The sequence below is a fragment of the Haliaeetus leucocephalus genome, unplaced genomic scaffold, assembly GCF_000737465.1.
Source record: "Haliaeetus leucocephalus isolate CR32 unplaced genomic scaffold, Haliaeetus_leucocephalus-4.0 Scaffold339, whole genome shotgun sequence".
Lineage (NCBI taxonomy): Eukaryota > Metazoa > Chordata > Aves > Accipitriformes > Accipitridae > Haliaeetus > Haliaeetus leucocephalus.
Genome location: NW_010972775.1, coordinates 12,405,041 through 12,423,758, shown reverse-complemented (window position 1 = coordinate 12,423,758; position 18,718 = coordinate 12,405,041). Strand labels below are relative to the sequence as shown.

Sequence of the window (18,718 nt, the reverse complement as noted above, 5' to 3'; positions counted from 1 at the left end):
GTGGAAACCCCCCCGCCCCCCCCCCCCCCCCCCCCCCCGCTTCTCTTCATATTGTTATTTAAGTTGAACTGGGAAATACCATTCTGGGGGGAAAAAAAATCTACTAATTATGGTTTTGTACAGCAAGGTATAGAATGCATTGGCCCAGAAGGACACACTGTAAATGAAAACTGTGCAAAGAAAATATATTTGTGTTGAAACATTCAATACAGATTCTTGGGGGGGTGGCTTGGGGGGGAAGAAAAAAAAATTTCTCTCAGAAATTCCCTTATTTTGTCCAGGGAAAGACAGGGTGAAGTTCTAATGAGGAACAATCTGACATATGAATAATAAATATGTTTTGCCAAAACGTGCTGATTTAGATATCTAATGGTACCATGAATATTAATTCTTAGTAAGAAAGCTCAATTTTTTGGATGGGGTGGGGGGTGGTGTCAAACACACACACTTTTAGCAAGAGGTGATTCTAGTTAAAGGACACAGACCTAAAAGGTGTAAAATAATATATAGAGAGTACATAGTGACCACAGAACAATATTAAATTAATGAGTGTGAAAAACAATTATTCTAGTTGGTAACACTGTGATAAATTTGAGAAGAGCTGGATTGTCCAGGTTTCTTGAGGATTGAATTCTATTAATTATTTTCTTGACATTCCAGTTCCTGGTAGTTCATCTAAATGGGAGGAAGTTCAGTCCAAGGCCCGACACCTGCTGCTGAACACATTTGGAATGTACAAGTGCTCTGTCCAGCTTCAGAGTTACAAACAGGAAACGAGCAAAACCTGCGCAAGTTGTCAGAGTTCCAGTGCCTAATTTCATATGTTTTGGGAACTGCTGCCTTATTCTTTATCTTGTAGTCAAAGACTGAGAGCAATAAATGCAAAATTAAAATGATCAAATAGAAATCATTAATATGTGGATTTGTACCATGTAACATGCAGCAGGGAGAACTGGTGCTGCAAAAAGTGCAGTGGTTGCCCTACAGAACATGCATTTCACTCTATCCCTTGTACTGGTTTATCCAATTTATTATGATTTTGAGACAAAGCTGTTTTCAGATTATTGTTTACAAACTGCAACGTGGCTCTGCAGATACCTCACAAATTACAGTCCATATTGTCCTTCAATAATATGTACCACAAAGTACCTGCACTCCAAATGGAGCATCAAGTATTCAGTATTTCAATTAAAGTCTCTAATGTTGATCATGCCAGGGTTCCATAATATATCATGATCCCTGAATTCATTATACAGTATTTTTGCAATAGTAATTTTCATACAGTATCTTAAACCATAATGCATACAGTACTAGTTGAATTCTTTTGGAAACTGTCTCTTTGGAGACACTGCAAAATACAGAATTCACTATACCCAGACCAGAAAGTTAGCTTTAATCTGGGCACTCAGAGATCCAGACAGGAAGATCCTTGCCCAGACTTCTGGTATTTAACTGGAGACCTGACACTGGACCCAAAGTGTTTTAAGTGATCAGTTATCTTTAATGTATTTTAGAATAGGGTTTATACATTAGAAACAGGTTATTTATTTTACAAAGTTTTGACTTGCAAGATGAATTTATTATTAATAATATCTTGAATGTCAACATTTGATTCACATTAAAAGGCCAGTTGATTAGCACGCATTCTAATTATAATTAATAAATGTCCTGTAATTGATCATTTTTCCATGATTGTTTTGTTTTAAAAGAAAAGTCAAATGATAGAAACTATGCTTGATGTGGAGATACTCCCAAACACAATCTACAGACATGTAAAATACATGCATCTAACAGGAAAGAGTTTTAGATATGTACTATTCCCTCAGTCACAGATCTCTGACCTTTTTTCATCTTTGCTTTGAGCACAGGATGGCAGTATCCCGACAGGAATGCCTCTGCAATAGCAGTCCCCACTACTTGGCTTTATGAATAAAGCAAAATCCAAGCAAGCTCAGTAACCTAATGGTGCTGGACAACAATATCATAATATTGTTTTCGACAATAATATAATGACCTACAGAGGTAGAAAGGCCTTTTCTTATTCATAGAGAGATGAGGCAATTTGAAAAGACTATTTATTCATCCGGACACCTTGAAGTTCACAAAACTGAATTGCTTAGTCTCATGGTGGAATCCCTGTACTTTGAATGTACATGGGATGATAAAACCTGACACTGAGCTATTATCAAGCTCCAATTTACACCTGCTTCTGAAGTAATTTCCATTGAAGAAGCTAAGCGCAACAAGAATATGACCTGCAGAGTTCAGAAGATGGGAAGAACTTGGCTTCAAATATTTTTTGCTTATTCTGTACTTTGATCTTTATGCAGAACTTCCACTGACATCAAAAGTAGTTCTCTATGTGGATCAGAAAGGAAAATTTTTGCCCAGTAATGGATATTGTGATACTCAGCTGTGAATACTTAAGCTATTGCCTGTTTTGAAACTTGCTAGGGTTTCACATATTCATCAGGCTCGTTTATACCTGCAATTGGTTGTAACAATCTTGGCTTCTTTTCTCCCCTTTTTTGAGGTAGGGGTCACATGATGAGTTTTTATTGGTGAAAACTGACAGTACAGTATTAATTTGGACAAAGTACACATAACACTGGATTATGTTTATGTCTGTTCTGGTAAGAAGTGGGAACACTTCAGTACAGCATGGGAGCACATACAGCTCAGAGGCAAAGTAGCACTGTACTTGGGAAGTTAATGCTTCAATACAAACACTATCATTAATTAAGTCATATCACAGTTCATGAAAAATGTGCATCCTGTCCTTACAAACTTACTGGAAAAAAATACCACAAACAAACAACAGGTATTTTGCACATACTAATACTCAAATAGGTTTTAATTAAATTGGGGTTTACAATTGATGTAATTAGAAGTTGAAGTACAGTAGACATGTATTGTATTTGGAGTTTTTTAATAATTTACTACACATTTGTTTAATTGAAGAAAAAAGCAGAAGTGTGTTGCTTTATTGTGGGTTTTATTAAATCAATTATTAAACTTCACATTGCTGTCTTACATTTATTTGTATTGCTATCTCTTGTCATTATCTTTGATTCTTACAGCAGCTGTTTTTTGAAATGTCTGAACACTCAAGCTTAACTCAGTTTGGAGATGCTATATATAGAATGAATTATGTCTCCCTCTTCAGTCAGAAGAATTTAAGTCTTGTTATTTCCCAAGCAATAATTGCACTTTAGAAAATATAAGCTGACAAAGTATGGTGAAGGATCAGCCATAAAGCGACTGGCAAAACATTCTTGAAACCCTACATTAACCCTTGAGGGGCCCTTGTTATCAAGGTCTATAGACTGGAAGGAGTTCAGAGAAAAAGCAACAGAAGTTGAAATGAGAATAAAGAATAAAAGAGTCAGTGCTCAGGGAGGCTCTGAAGCATACATTCCCTGTATTAAGGTCTAACTAAACTCACATGGAAATGTATATCTGTGTGGCCTACCTCTAATCCTTTTCTTATTCTTTTTGAATTATTCAGGGCACAGGTTGTCTGGCACTGCTAAGTTTAATCTAAGAATCCAGTATTCTTCTGAATCTGCTATTAATCAGCATCAAAAGGAATACGCATATTTTCACTTATAATACTCCAAGTGATGGAATAAATGAGCACAACAGAACTATAAAAATAACCAAGTAGAAATAATCAGTACACTTACTTACTTATAAGGCTAGAGAAATACTCAGAAAATAACATTGATTTGCAAACAAACTACCAGGAATTTATGATCTAATACACAGTAACAGTACTCTGGAAGCGTAAGTGACTATAAAAGAAGTTATTTTTATAGACATTGCAAGGTCATTTTCAGTACCAGCTTAGAGGAGAGGGGCCTTAGTATAAATAAGAATAAGGTCTAATGTCTTTCCAAGCAGCTCTCCAGCACATCCAGATTATTTTACATGGCAAAGATCATCTACACTCTTACACCATTCTTTTCCTTCTACAAAATCCTCTGCTTGAAATGAAAATGCATTTACTTAATGGGATTTCTCTCTAACCAAGAGACTTGTAAGATTGGAGCAGGTTTCCACAAGTAGTATCCCTGCTTTCCACAGCAGTGCTGCAATGCTCTTGCTGACTGAACAGCTGAAATCCTGTGAAAATTCTGCCACCTCTAACAGTCTACATTGGGAAGAGATTTTTCCTTTCTTAATCTCTGATTGTCACCCATCCTTTTCTAAAGCATAGATACAGCTTTGATGACAACCTACTCCTATGAGTCAATGAAGCATTTTTATATCGAGTAGACTGCAAACCCTCACATCCCACTCTTCTATTCTGAAATGTTCTTATCCTAAGAAGAAAATTAACAGAAACCCATCTTGTTTCTTAATGTTTTCCTTGCTTAATTCTGTGGGGTTTTTTGTTTGGGTGGTTTTTGTTTTTGTTTTTTTTTAAACTGTGTTGACATTTAGTCTCTTCAATACCAGCAGCATTTCTTTCTACACCAGCAGAATTACCATTTAAAATGTCATACCTGAATCTCATCTTCAATTACTTTACTACTGTACGTATCTGCTATTTCTTGCAGAATCACTCCCAACTGGCAGAATGACTAAGAAAAGCAGTAGGCTAGCATTTAAAAGTAGTTTTCTGACATAAAATAAAAAAACCCCATAAGACACCCACCAACTAATGAGCGGTAAGTCTTTTGTTCAGGTATTTGGCAGAATCTCATGACAACACTGTGGTGATGCTGCCTAGAGCAGGGCTGTTAAGTATTATTTCTCTCTACAGATACAAGAATTTCATAAATGAAGATAGGTTGTTGGGTAATTAGATATGATATGTACTGCAGCAGCTTCCTAGACTTCAATAAGCTAGTCCATTGCCAGAGAAGTTCCCTTGAGTTTTCAAGGGGAGGGGACAATTCACTGTAAATACCCAGCTCATTTCCCTCTATCCATCCAAAACTGCATCGCCAAGCTCTTTTTTCTTTCTGGTTGCTCCAAGCACATTCGGTTGTTACAGGAGTTAGCACACCTAGCTCAAATGTCATGTTGCATCAGCACTTCGCATTATGCCACCACTCTCTGCTTCTCTCACCTCATTTTCTTGCGATACTCTACCCTCTCCACAGTTTCACTAATAATGTCCAGCTTGCACCCTGTGCACCTGCTGTTTACGTGGTCACTAGGAGCTTCTCATGCAGCACGGGGTGTGAAACACCCCCAAACAACTTGTAAGGCCTGTTCTATTCAAATACATGCTTGCCCAAAGTCCGTTTCCTCTTTGATCTCTAGATGAAAAAAAACTTCTAGCCATCAAGTTGCTAACTCACAAGGAAGACCTAATCTGAAAGCCTCTAGATTCACTTTCTACCTTAAAAAAAATAAAACAAATGTCCTTCATCTTCCACACCCTTAATCCCCTTTCCAGCTTCACCTCATCTTCCCCTTCTTTGTAACACATCATGCCGGGCACTAATAGATACTCTCTGTGCTCTGGAGCTAGCAAATCCCCTTCTGTTCTACTCTTCTCATTCCATTTTCCATGGCTGAATGCTCTGGGAAGGACCATACATGCTCTTTCGTTCTGTGAAACACCTGACACAACTTTGGAAGCTGCTAGAATAAATACTTACCTTTTCTATTTGCTGCTATCCAGCTACCACAGCAATCTGCTCTTATAATGCACACATACCTGCCTTCTATGTTTACAGCTGTAAAATAATGACATCCAAATCAATATTTTTGCTCTTCTATCTCTATTTTCCTTTTCTCCATCGTGTTCTGCTTTTTTGTCTCAGTATCACACAGTTTCAAAATGACTAGCGCTAAATGTACGGGATAAAATAACTTAATTGCTTTTATTACAGTTATGAAGCATTTACACCTTTTATGGCATCAATTTCTGTAGGAAAAAAGTATTTCATAAACACAAGCATAATTTTATCTATATGATGACAGCTTTATGATTTCCTTACTATTATACCCGGTGAAAAGATAAGTTGTTTTTCTGATTGTGACTAGCCAGTACATGAGTGTACATAAAACCAGTTAATGCTATCTGTCCAGAGCGTGTTTCACATTAAACTCAGTACTGATATATACAGGGATTTTTTATTAAGCTGATGAATACATAAAAGCAGCCAGATGCCAAGCAGACAAGAAATATGCTTTTGTCTCAGGTGCATTAAAAGCACCCAAGTCCCTGCACTCTTCCTATTTCTTTTTCCCCAAAACACAAACACAGAAATTATCTAATAAATGCCTAAATAAATTGATGAGATGTAAATGTAAAAAATAGCTATTTAATTCTAGTAACTGGCCTTTTGAATTACAATAGATTTTTTGCAAAAAACACCATAAACAAACATTTTCATAGTTAAGATGATGCTACATATTTGAACCTAGCATACAATTACTCTTGATTTTTTTTATAGATTTCATGTGTTCCCTCTTTCCAAGCCCACTGTAAGAACAAGTCTGACACAAAACTACAAATACTCTCCCCTCTGAACTGTCAGCCTTCAAGGCCTTTCCCGAGTTTACCAGGAGATGGTGCACTAGTCCCAGCTTTAATAAACAGAGCTGTGTACTGAATATAACTATTCAAACTTCTACTTTTCAAAGGAATATACTTTGTTGCAAATTTAAAAAAAGTCTTATTAGTAAGTAAAAAAAAGTCTTAATTTTTCCTAAGGATAACACACGGAATTTAACTTTATCATGGATGCAATAAGGAAAAGCACAAACCTAGCACATATTTGCTAATCAATTACTGGGAAGGGCTTAAGATACTTCTTAAAGGCCTATACAGGTAAATATCATGGAATACAACGTGCAAATGCCTCCCTCCAGTTCCAAGTATGTAATAAAAAAATTGTATGAGTGGAAATTAGTTGTAGCTATGGGTATCTGAAATGCAATTAGAACAAATTATATTCATTAATGTAAACAATATAAGTTATCATGCAAGCCCTTTGTTTCTATGAAAATAAGTATTGCTTCTTTGGGGCGCTGAATTCATGTTTCCAGGACAACAGATACTTCCATCTGAAACTGTCTGCTTTTTTATAAAGGATCTGATGACACTTCCAATCAGAAACATACACAGAGGGAAGCAATTTTGTTTCAAAATAGGCAGATACAATTATAAATGTAGAATATCATTGTGTTTACACACTGCTGCAATTGCAAGTATAATGTTGCCTTTTGATCTAGTTGAACAGGCTTCACAGAGAGAAAATACAGATGGCAGAGGCTGAAAAACTCAGAACCACAACTTCCTTCCAGTAAGTCTTCTTTCATTTCTTCAAGCTATTAAGCAATTCTGTATTTTCTACTTCTGCAGAAGACACACACCTCCAATTGGAAACGGAAATTGCCCAACCAATTACAGACACTGGTTTCTTTCTGCTTAGATATTTGCTTTAAACGTAACTTAGATGGAACAAATTATGATGGTTTTCAGGCAGCCTAGCTGCTTGGACTTGCCACAGAGCAAAGGTCAAGTCGTATCATAGGAAATTTAAAAGAAAGTATTTCTTTGCATACCAAAAAGTTAAAGGGCCATGTGCAGTGATCTGTAAATGAAGATATGTTTTAGATACACTCACTTGTGGATAGCTATGCAGGATATCACATTAAATTAGATCTATTAACTGTCTTTGTAAAGCAGCAATGAAAGCAGAATATTATTCTTCCACACTTGGACTTACTACATCTGAAGGTGCTCTGGAGGAATGATTGAGGGAAGAGGTAATCCCTGATTTTAGCTATCAGAGATAGAAAGAAACAGCTCACAGAGCAGGAGTAATAACAAAATTAAATCCTACTAATAGGCCCACCAACTGCTATGGCTAAGTAAGAGTATTCATACTGCAGTTTGGTTGTGGTGGTTTTTCTTGATACTTTGTTGATGCTACAAGGTGTGTTTGTGTACAAAAGAGGAAGGAGGAAAGAAAACAGATAAAGACAGATCATGTGGGTACTGGAGCAACTGAAAAACATTAGACTCCATTACATTACCATGCAGCCAACTATGGAGCATACTTATATTTCTGGATCAAATTGTGGTGGTCACAAATGAAGTCAGTACCAATTTCTTTTATAGATTGCAGCATTAGTTGATCTGTTGTGCAGTTCAACTAGGATGTCTGATGTTAGTCATTTTTCTCTTAAGCAAGGTACGTTTTACCCATCTAGCCCACACCACACACATACATTACTGATGCTAAGAAAAAAAAAAAAAAAAATAATTGGAGCGTTACCCCCATCTCCCTTCTTTGTTGGGTTGCCATATTTTTATCTCCTTAGTGAAGAAGAAAAAAGCCCAATAGGTAAAGAAGTTCTCTTAGCTTTTGACTTTCGTAACTCTGATTACACATTTCTTCAACAAATGCTCATCTCTAGCTGCAGTAATACCTTTGTGCTTTAGTGTTTGTTATTGAGGAATGTACATTACATGTGTGGTACAGCCAAACAGACAACTGTGAGGATTTCTAAAAACAGATAGGAAGGTCAAACGCTTTGGTTCTTTATTGAGTGAATCAATCTATGACTTAGACGGCAATTTTGTTTATTTAAAGCACTCACCCACAGAGGATATATACATTTGTCCTTTACACCTATCAAAAAGTTATACGCTCAACACACACCGCAAACAGAAACTTCCATGTATCACCCTGTTCTGCATACTACAACAGCTTCCTCTTTGAACTAATACACATAGAGGAACTTGAGCAAAGACATGCCTGATCCTTAAATGTTTTTATTTCTCTTAAGGAGAGAATTTTCAAAAAACACATACTAGTACATATACATCAACCACTAGAAGTTTTGTTATATTAATTCCATGCCCCCCTGAAATCAGTATAAAAACATTCCCATAACTTCAAACTAATTTTATTTTACATCTACTTTGCACAACATGGTATTGTAATATTAAAATTATGGCTAAGAGTTTGGCAATGAGGTAATGAACAGGACTGCAAGTCATCATGACTGGGATTTTGCTGTGTATTTCTGCTTTTGGGAGTAAGGTGGATACCGCAGTCTAAGCCAAACTCTGTTTTCTGACCATAGCAGGTTTCATTCAAAGCACTTCACAAGAGGAAAAATAAAAGACAGTAAAGGCAGCATAATGCTAATGTATCATTTAATAACGCTGACAGCATTGGCAGCATAATGCTAACAGTAATTTTAAAAAATATTCAGGCTTTACTGAATTAGAAAGTCATACAGCAGGAGGGAGAGATGCATCATTAAATGAAACATTCTTAACAGCTTTAATAGAAAAACTGTTTTCCCTTTGTTTTGATATAGTGAATCAGTGATTTATTACAAGTAGATGACTTTGCTTTTCTTTGGCAAACTGATAAGATTTTCCTGTTACTACTGGGGATTACAACTATCTGGATTTTCTGCATTTACTTCCTTGTTCGTGCAGTAGCAGCAAGTCTGGTAAAGGATGGTGTTATTAGTTACTTGCCTACTGCAAATACATTTATTTCAATTAAAGAAATGCCAACAGGAAATCAAGAATGAGAAAGTTTTCCTAAAGTTGAAAGCTTAAACATATTTATTTACACTTAAGAAATTTTTCAAATTTGTGTGGCTTTCTGACCTCTCAGCTAATCTGTTTGTATCCACAGCTACCCCCATTTGCCCTCTATACATCACACAATGTAATATTGTGTTGAAATAAACTGCATCTGTTAATGCATCATGTTGACCCTACATGAATTTTGCAATTAAAAATCCACATATTCTACAATACTGAAACAGGAAGACAAAGAACTTCAGCTTTTCACAAACACTGTGCTGTTAACAATCTGTGTAACAATCTAGTGGGGTGATAAGGTGGGCATTCCTCACTTACACTCACAACGTGCATCAGTCCTTTCCAAAGATGAAATACAGTTCTGTGCAAAAGGCCAATGAAGCACTCGAGCCCGCAGTCACTAGCAGTCCACTTCTGGTCTACCAGAACAGATTGGTCTCATGCCAAATACCAAACAAAAGAGTAAAATGATAAAAAGTAGCTTGAAAACCAAAGAGTCCTGGAGAACAGCTGTAACCATAAAGTGGAATGGCAGGCAGCTCTGCCTTGTGACTGCATCATTTAATACATGTTCCTTTACGCAATGCCGACTGGATTGCTACAGAGCTCTGGTCCCCGCAGTCTATTTTTGGTGCTGTATCCTATTGACTTTTCCTCCTGAGTCTGTAGATCCTCAGTTTGCCACCATCTGGTAACAACAGTGCCTGTGCAGAATTCCCACTCACTTCAGCAGGGAATTCTGCTTAAAAAAAAAAAAATCAATTGCTGTGAAAAAGTCCCAAGTTTAAGAGCTATCATCTCCTGGCCCTGCTTCAGCAACACTTGGGGTCAGTGAAGTCAGCAAGTCTGGCTGACTGAGAGCTAAGTGAGTTTGAACTTAAAGAAATTACATTTTCCAATTTACTCAAAAAGCGAAAGAAAATACACAAATGAAAAAGCTGTTTCACAGCTGTTGCCTGGACTGCAACTATCATGGTCTGCAAGGCTACAGGAACCCTGATGATTTATAGTGCTTAGGATTAAAAACTGCCAGACCACTTCATGTTTGGAGTTACAGAACATGAACAAGTTATTTTGCCATTTTCTTGTAAGGAAACAACCAGATGAATCAAATTTCAGTAACAGAACAGCTCTTACTCAAAGCAAGAAATATTTTGATGGACATGGGTAGGGAACACACAGTCTCCCATAATATTATTAGCAGACACGGCCTTTATTTTTCTGCAGTAGCAAAATTAAGAGATAGCTTTCAAAGCAATGGACCCTACCAACCAACATAACGTTAATATGTTAACAAATTTAAAGAAAAACTGCAAATGTTTTTATGTGAGTCTACTAAAAGACAATGCATGCTTATGTATGCGACTCAAATTTCTTTTTTTCCAAATGGAAAGATAATTCTTAAGTATTTACTGTTATTTATGCATATACTGAAAATCTATCGACTCCTGCTTGAAGAGTTTACAGACTACGCATCCTTACTGTTACTAGTAAGGCTCCTCTTTTTTTTTTTTTTTAAGAATCATCCCAATGGTGCATTTATTACAATACCATCAGCATAAATAAAACAAAGCAGAACAGGGTGGAAGGAAGAGGAAAACACACATTACAAGCAGGGCCTTTTTTGCTTAATTTCTGAGTTTCAATCACCAGCCTAATTATATTCTGATCTACTCATTTTACATGTGTAACTTCCTAGAACACCGTGCAGGTGTACTAATAAATAGTAGCAACAATAAAAATAAATTAGGCCAAGAAAATTCTAAGATTTCCTGATGTGTTTGTTTTGGTGGGCGAGGCAGAACGAGATTTGGCAAGAAGAAAAGATGTGTCAGCAAGGGAAAGAAGGAAGGATTCTCAGTAGAAAACAGGGAGGAGGGTGTGGGAGACAGAGAGCAAGTAATACCAGAGTCTAGTACAGTCCAGATCAAATGCTTCAAGTTGAAGAAACTGATTTTTCTCTGCTTCTCAGCTAGTAAAACTGGAAGCACATTTATCTGAATTTTAGCAGACATGCACAAGCACTTTCGAAACTTTATAGAAACAAGGTCACAAAGATGACTAGCTTTATATTAAAAATGCTGCATCACGAAGTCCAAATTATTTATACAGAACACTTTTTAGGGAACGTTACATGTGGTCAAATCTTGGCCAAGAGCAGCAGAAACGTATCATCATCCAGGACAGGCACACACCTCCAAGCCCAGCGCCAAGGTACCGCTGCGGCAGGAGGCCCAGCACCACACGCGGCCTGACTCTGGCCCTTGCTGTCACTGGCTGCTATGCAACCCGTCCGGTTCACCAGAAGCCACAAACTATACGTGCGCAAGCCAGGACACTTGACTGATGCATCCCAGAGACTACAGACACGCAGCCCGAAGAGCAGCGGCCTGCCGTGAACAAGGCAGTGTTCAGCACCACGGGAGGGCCACGGCCATGGCCCACAGCACCTGCGTGACACATTGGGCCAAACCTTGCAAGTCTTCAATGAAGAGAAAACCAAACCGAGCCTTTTGTGCATGCTCCCACTGCTAACAGATGAGGGTTTTTTAAAATTATTTTTCCAGACTGGCTGCATCCCCTAGTATGTGGCCTATATGCTGAAGGCCAGGCAAATTATTTCTAGGACTCTCACTTGCTAACACAGCCCCACGCCAATTAAAGCTCTGCCATCCCCCAACACCCGAGTTACAGTTTTCTTACAACCCCCTCATTCACCACACAAATCCTTTACCTTGCAGACTGTTGAGTACCTAGGCAGCACACTACCACAGGAAGAGCGCTCAACTCCTCTAACCACACACCTGGAAATCTGACATTAACACAAAACCCGGAGTGAGAGGTTTGCTTTGCTTGTACCTGTTTTTTTTAGCAAGAGAGAGGCCTTCTCCCCGCTGCAATAGCCAGCGCTGCTGAAGGCTCACAGGCTTTAGGCGGCCCCACAGGCGCTCTGAGAGCGCGCTCCTCAGCGGCGGCCCGAGGGGGGCGGGGGGGGGAAGGCAGATGAGGCGCTGAGAAAAGCCCCCCGCCCCCGCGGGCGGCCCGGCGCCCCCTCCAATGAGAGGCCGCGGAGGGAGACGGCACGGGCGGGAAAAGGGGGGGGGGGGGCGCGGCCGCCTCGCGCTACCTCACAGCCCCGTGGCCGAGGGCGGCGGCGGGTGGGGGGTGGGGGGGAGCTTTTCTCTCCTGGCGGCGTCGTTCGTCACAGGCCCCTGGCTGTCCGCGTTGTATGACCGCACGTCCCTCGTGAGCCCTGCAGAAGGACACTACATCCCCATTACCAGCTCTGCCCAGAACATACGTGACAAGGTTATCTAAAAGTAAAAGCTAATTAAACGAAAATCCTTTGGTCACCAGGTCAAGGTACAGCATAAATAGGGTTGGTACAGCCGCCGTGAAGTGCGCTGTAAAGGTGTGTGATCTTTGATCCGGGCGAGGCGCCACAGGAGAACGGCTCTTTGGACTTCCCTTGAAGGGTGCAGTTGGCGGTGATGGCTGTTGACGGTGGGAGATCGCTTTCAGCAAACAACCTGCCCGCTCTCTATTCACATCGGCACCTGGAGGTCGATAGTTACTTATTCCAGCTGCAGGGAGCCGAGTCCACTGCCTCGCAAACGCTTTATTTCCATCTCAGTTCTACTTTCAGGTGATCTCGTTATCTTGTGCGCTCCCCGCCCGGCAGGGATGTGCTGTACAGCAAAGACTGCAGACAGCAAATTAGAACTGTGCTGAGTAGCGTGGCTGTTTGTTTAATCTGAAAGCTTTTTTGGGAAATGTCCAACACCAAATATTGGCTGGATCCAGCAAATCATTCCCATTACTCTTGTTTGTTTTCTACACCTAGTCCTAGGGACAACCACCCTCTGCACTGAGGGAGACAGATGATAACTGCGGGATGAACAATTTTCTTTAATGATTACATCAGGCCCCTCTGTAAGTTACTATTTTCTACAGAAACCACACGCACCAATGAAGTAACTAGATAGCATAGTACTATACTAATAGCATCTTGCAATACAGAAATGCAGGGGGTAGGGGACATCAGACACAGAAATGCTGACACCAGGGCTATCAGATGAAAAGAAAACCAAATCAAAACTACAGCATGGCTCTTGGATAACCACAATGATGCCAGATCTGCGGTTAAGGCCTTTAAGTACTATTGTAGTAACAAAAATTAGTAATTAATGATAGCATGTATACTGCAGAAAGTAACCTTCTATTCTTCCAGAAAGTTATTTTACAGACTACTTGACAGCCACCTGCAGTTAGAAAAGCATGACCATAGATTCTAATAATGCATTTCTAATGGTGATTAGAACCATTAAAAAACATTTCTAATGGTTTCTAATCTATATTTGAAACTCTAACAAGCCAGTGAGCATTTTAATTTAACTTTTTAATTAAAGTTGGAAGTGATACAGTTCCATGGAAAAGTACTAGACAGTGTAAGCAAAGATAGTGATTGTTAAAAACAAACAAACCAACCAACCAAAACCAAAACCAAAAAGAGAATGGAGTAGGAGACAAAATGGAGAGAACAGAATGGAGAGAAGGAAGAAAGTTGCTGTATTATTTCAACAGCCTTAAATTGTCCATGGAATAAAAAGTCATGGGTTTGCCTAAGACAGGACATGGAAGTCTTACTGTTCTCATAAAAGTCAGCTCATAAAATTCAGCTAATTAAGTCTTTACTGTCTTAACTCTGATGTTTGTAGAATAAGGAAACATTTGGTATATTGCTTTATAGATTTATGTTGAGTAGTTGGGGGGCAGATACAGTAATTTTTCTTGGTGTGCTCTACTTCCAAGAAAAAAACCTCGCCTATGCAGGAGACAGTATTTTTAGGGACAGTATAAGAACACACAAAATTGTCCCAAGAACTTTAACAATACTCAATCTTTTTGAAGTGCAGAAAAACTTTTTGATTTCTCACATTATGTGAAAACCCTCCCCACAAATCTTTAAAAAAAAAAAGGAGCGGCTAACAAAGCAAAACATTCTATTACCTTAGCTATTATGCTTCAGGACAGGATGAGAGAAGCAACAACCTGTGACTGATGGCAGTCACACTGCTTAATGTGCTACTGCAAGACACCACTGGAAAATAGTTAAGTACAAAAATTACATAAAAATGACTTACACTTATTTCCCTAATGTTGACAGATACTTAGGTCATAGTATTTACAGACCATACAAGTGATTTACTGAAGAACAAACTAATTTAATTCATGCATCAACTCAAGAGCACAGCACTTTTTATTTGATACAGTCCAGTAAAACTACGGAAATACAGAATAACTTACAGAAAATATTTTAAAATGTTTCTCTATTAAGATACTTAAAACTTGTATTCTGTGGAGCACTGGATTTTTGTGGTTATATGCTGTCCAATCATCTTGTAATGTCATTCCTTAACATGAAAGCTAAGAACACATTCTCAAGTCTTGTAGTTCCTCTTACTCTTATACATATATACTGCTGAGTCATCCTTACTTGATAAACAAATATTTACGCTGCATCTGCACACAAGTATGGGATAAAATAGCATTTTAACTTTTTTTTTCCCAGCATCAACAAAGCTGAATAAAACAAAGCTTCTGAAGCCAAGGTACCTTAAAATTCATGAGACAGCTTTACTAGTTTAAGTTTTGTCTTTGCTGCAGCAGAGTAATCTAAAGCACTTCATTATTTCCCACTTACAGGGACTTTCTCCAATTAGGAGTTGTTTCACTTTTGCTTTCTTCCTCAAAGAAAGTAATATGCATTCTGCAGATCCATTGTAAAAGAAACTGTGTAATATATTGTGAAACTGCTTGGAAAGGGACACATACTGAAAATATCCACAAAAGGACTGTTCTACCACTGGATGCATGTATTGCCTTAATTTACTGGGGGTCTGTCTGCCCATTACATTCTTTCCCTGGCCAACCCATAAGAAAACACACAGATGCTTAAAGAGGAACTGTCTCTTCATAGAATCATCGTAATTTTAACCTGTTATTTTCTCTTTGTTAAAGCAAATGTCCCTAATAGCATGTATCTAGAAATGTTTAAAAATATTGCTAGCTGTGCAGTACATTTGAGCTTGCACATGAACTACCTTGCATAAAAAGAAATTAACATTACGTAATTAGTTTTGGATAATGCAAGTTTCCTAATTCTAGTAACGTTTTCTAAATTTAAACACTATCAATATTTAAACACAACAGAAATGATCTGATTTCCAATTCCCTTTTAGCCACGCTTAATTCTTGTGTTCTAATCCTGCAGTCTCAAATATACTCTTAAATAACCTATTGGACTCCTCAGTGGGTTAAGGTGAGCGCAAGTATAAGTTTTAGTATTAGCAGCAGAACACTAGTTTTGACTTAAATTGTCATCACAGCTAATATAGAAAATTAATTCAAGTATACTTTATGACCATGTATGTTGCCATACAAAGGCATCATCTGGCTATGATGACTATTTGGTCTGTATACAGCATTGAAATACAGTATAGAGAGGGAGCACACCAGGAATCCTAATGTACAAGGGCTTTGGGGTAATTTCCATTTATGGAATTTACATGGAATGTTGTAAAAATTTAAAATATACTTTAATAAAAAGATATAAAACTACAAAATTAATGTATTTTGAGAAAAATGAAATTCTACAAAAAGTCTGAATGCTTTTTCCATCTATAATTACCATCTGAATATTCAACATTTGACATCATGCCTACTGAAAATGAATATTTGAGACAGATTTTTGGACTATGTGGATGTTGTATGCCAACTTCTAAAGCAACATGAAACTCCTCATCCAGAGTCCAAAAAATGTAGGGAGACCCTAAAAATGTAGCAGAAGCATTTCCGCACACTGATTTCAGTAGTCAAGTTTGTGCAGAAGTGATTCCACTAGATTCATAGGGTACCTTTTTTGAGGCAACAGAAGCTTGTTACTTCGTAAGCTTTCTGACACTTTCCAGCTCTTCTATGGGTTTCCATTTCTGATGGATTGTTAATAGCTGGAAGAAATTAAAAGGAAAATACGAATGAAATTAGCAAAATCCCAGTGAGCATTTGCTCTACTCCCACCCCCCTGTATCATACGTCAATTTATCAGTGAAGAAGGATTTCTAGTAGCTTTACATTTTCCTTTAGAAGTACGCAAAAATAGCAACTGATGACATATTAAATAATTTGTTGAAGAAAATCACTTGGATATTAAATATGTAATAATGCCAAATAATTTTATTTTTCCTTATCCTAGATGCTCCACTAAACTAAGATTTTTTTTTCCTTCAGGCTGCAGTACTCAAAAGCATTCTTAGTCAATTTCATAGTTCAGGAACAAGGCAAAGGTAAACAGCATTTCCTCTACACTCCAAGTTTCCACTGTTATCAATGGAATTGAGTAAATGGATGTTGGGGGAGGGGGGGTACACCAACCAGAAGTATGTCATAAATTCAGGATCAGACCTAGAATGTAATAGCTGAATCCCTATCATTAATACAGGGAAGATACTTTACATAAAGTTATGAATTAAGCAGTTCCACTTTTAAATAGATAATACGTCAGCTTCACATTTGTTTCCTCACTAATATTTTGCTAGTTCTTACACATTTAAACAAAGTTATTATGTTTGAAATATATGCTGTTTGTACTGACTATATTATTTGTACATGTTACCTTCTGAGGCTTGGTAGGCTCAACAGTTTCCCATGGTTCTGGATTGCCAGTCTTGTTAATGCTGTAAGAGAAGATAAACCAAAACAGGTACTATGTTTTAGGGTGTGATCTTGCATACATTTTTCTTATATGAGCAGTCTATTGTCAGCAGAACTATTCATGTAAGTAGTTTCCTGAAACACAACTTTACAAGTTTGGGCATTTCTCTTTTAAATTTTGGGTAGGAATTCATGATGGCTTGCTTTATTTGCAGCTTCCAAAGCACCAAACAAGCCAACATTGTTCAAGTATAATGTGTTATCATAAGACAAGCAAGCTGAAAAGCCAAAACTGAATAAAGACACAGAGAAAAAGTAAGGAGATTCTTACCCTGACAGCTAAAATGCCTATTCCAATCACTTTAAAGTAAATATAAAAATTCCCCAAAGCTTAAAGAGTATAGGACTTAGCTCCAATTATCAGCCAAGCCATTAAAATATTAACTTATTGTAAGTTCATATTATCAAACGCTGTTCTTCATATACAAGTCAATAGCCTGGCTGCAACATATCTGCATGTCATCTACCTATCTGATTATCTGAAGTTCTTCAGAAGAACATTTAAAACCTATTACACCTAAAGCAAAGAAAAAATATTAAATAAAAAGTTAGGAAATAATTTGGACTACGCTCCAAATTAATTAATTTTTTCAGTATTCACAATCTGCAAATATCTTAGTCATTACTAGTAGTAGTCCGGAACATCGCCACAGATTTTTATTTTTTTCTTTTGGTGCAAAACATGATGCTCCGATACCTCCGCTGAACAAAAAACGGTTAGGGTAAACTCCAAGCAATAAGTATTTTGCTTACATCACATCAGATTTGCTGAACAGGGAATAGACAGAAAAAGAGAGCGCCCCAACTGCTGCAAAGGACACGACTCCAACCAGGGGAATGAGCTGAAAGACAAAAAACGGAGAGCTGAAGAACTAGTGTCCTGGCTACAGAGCCATGAATAGGGGCAGCGAGGGTTACAAGGAGCTAAGGTGTGATTACCTGTTACGGTACATTACCCCTATATCACTGTTTGCACCACCTCACTTCCAACGCGTGGTTTTCAACTTACACGCGTCCCCCGCTCTCACCATTTCCTCTATAAGGTGCTCGTGATTACATGGCATCCCCTCACCGACGGGGGTTATCACAGACCCAACGCCTCCGGCAAACTTACTTCTTTTTTTGCTTTTAGTATCTGGAAGAAGCTCGTGTTCATCCTCGCTGCGGTCTGCGGACCTGGAGCAAACGGTTCCCTGTTACCGCACCCCGGCTGCGGGGCCACCCCGGCTGCGGGGGAGAGGGAGGACGCCCCCGTTACCTGGCAGAGCGGAGAAGAGCCGGCAGCGCTTCCGACGGGCACCAGCGCCGGGGCAGCGCGCTCCCCGCCTTTTATACGCCCGGCAGCGCTGCCTATGCCCCAACGCAGGGAGGCGGGACGCCCGCCCGCCCGCCGAGCCGCCCCGCGCC

General features: G+C 38.6%; 2 protein-coding genes across 4 annotated transcripts in view; one reads left to right on the top strand and one right to left on the bottom strand.

Moving 5' to 3' along the window:
- SLC30A4 (solute carrier family 30 (zinc transporter), member 4) overlaps nt 1-10,440 on the top strand; it is a 24,925-nt gene extending 14,485 nt beyond the window's left edge. For both annotated transcript variants that reach the window (XM_010571888.1, XM_010571887.1), the window contains one exon: nt 661-10,440. In XM_010571888.1, the coding sequence (XP_010570190.1) occupies nt 661-815 (155 nt within the window). In that variant the 3' untranslated portion in view covers nt 816-10,440. The remainder of the gene's footprint in view (nt 1-660) is intronic.
- Nucleotides 10,441-12,684: 2,244 nt separating this feature from the next.
- On the bottom strand, nt 12,685-18,676 carry LOC104834508 (chromosome unknown open reading frame, human C15orf48). 2 transcript variants are annotated; one of them, XM_010571889.1, is made up of 6 exons: nt 18,570-18,676; nt 18,426-18,487; nt 18,065-18,153; nt 17,214-17,274; nt 16,458-16,548; nt 12,685-14,640 (listed from the first exon to the last, which is right to left on the bottom strand). In XM_010571889.1, the coding sequence occupies exons 2-5, from the start codon at nt 18,465-18,467 to the stop codon at nt 16,480-16,482; spliced, it is 261 nt and encodes an 86-aa protein (XP_010570191.1). In that variant the 5' UTR covers nt 18,468-18,487; nt 18,570-18,676; the 3' UTR covers nt 12,685-14,640; nt 16,458-16,479. The 2 variants fall into 2 exon arrangements, with proteins under 2 accessions (XP_010570191.1, XP_010570192.1); XM_010571890.1 differs by lacking the exon at nt 12,685-14,640 and having other exon boundaries at nt 14,781-16,548.
- Between the last annotated feature and the right edge of the window lie 42 nt (nt 18,677-18,718).

Bases quoted from the DNA above. Each gene is read 5' to 3' on its own strand.
- LOC104834508 (XM_010571889.1), bottom strand. From the start codon at position 18,467: ATGAACACGAGCTTCTTCCAGATACTAAAAGCAAAAAAAGAA. The intron at 18,154-18,425 runs GTAAGTTTGCCG...TTTGTCTTTCAG, and splicing joins TACTAAAAGCAAAAAAAGAA to CTCATTCCCCTGGTTGGAGT. The intron at 16,549-17,213 runs GTAACATGTACA...AATTTCTTCCAG, and splicing joins AGCCTACCAAGCCTCAGAAG to CTATTAACAATCCATCAGAA.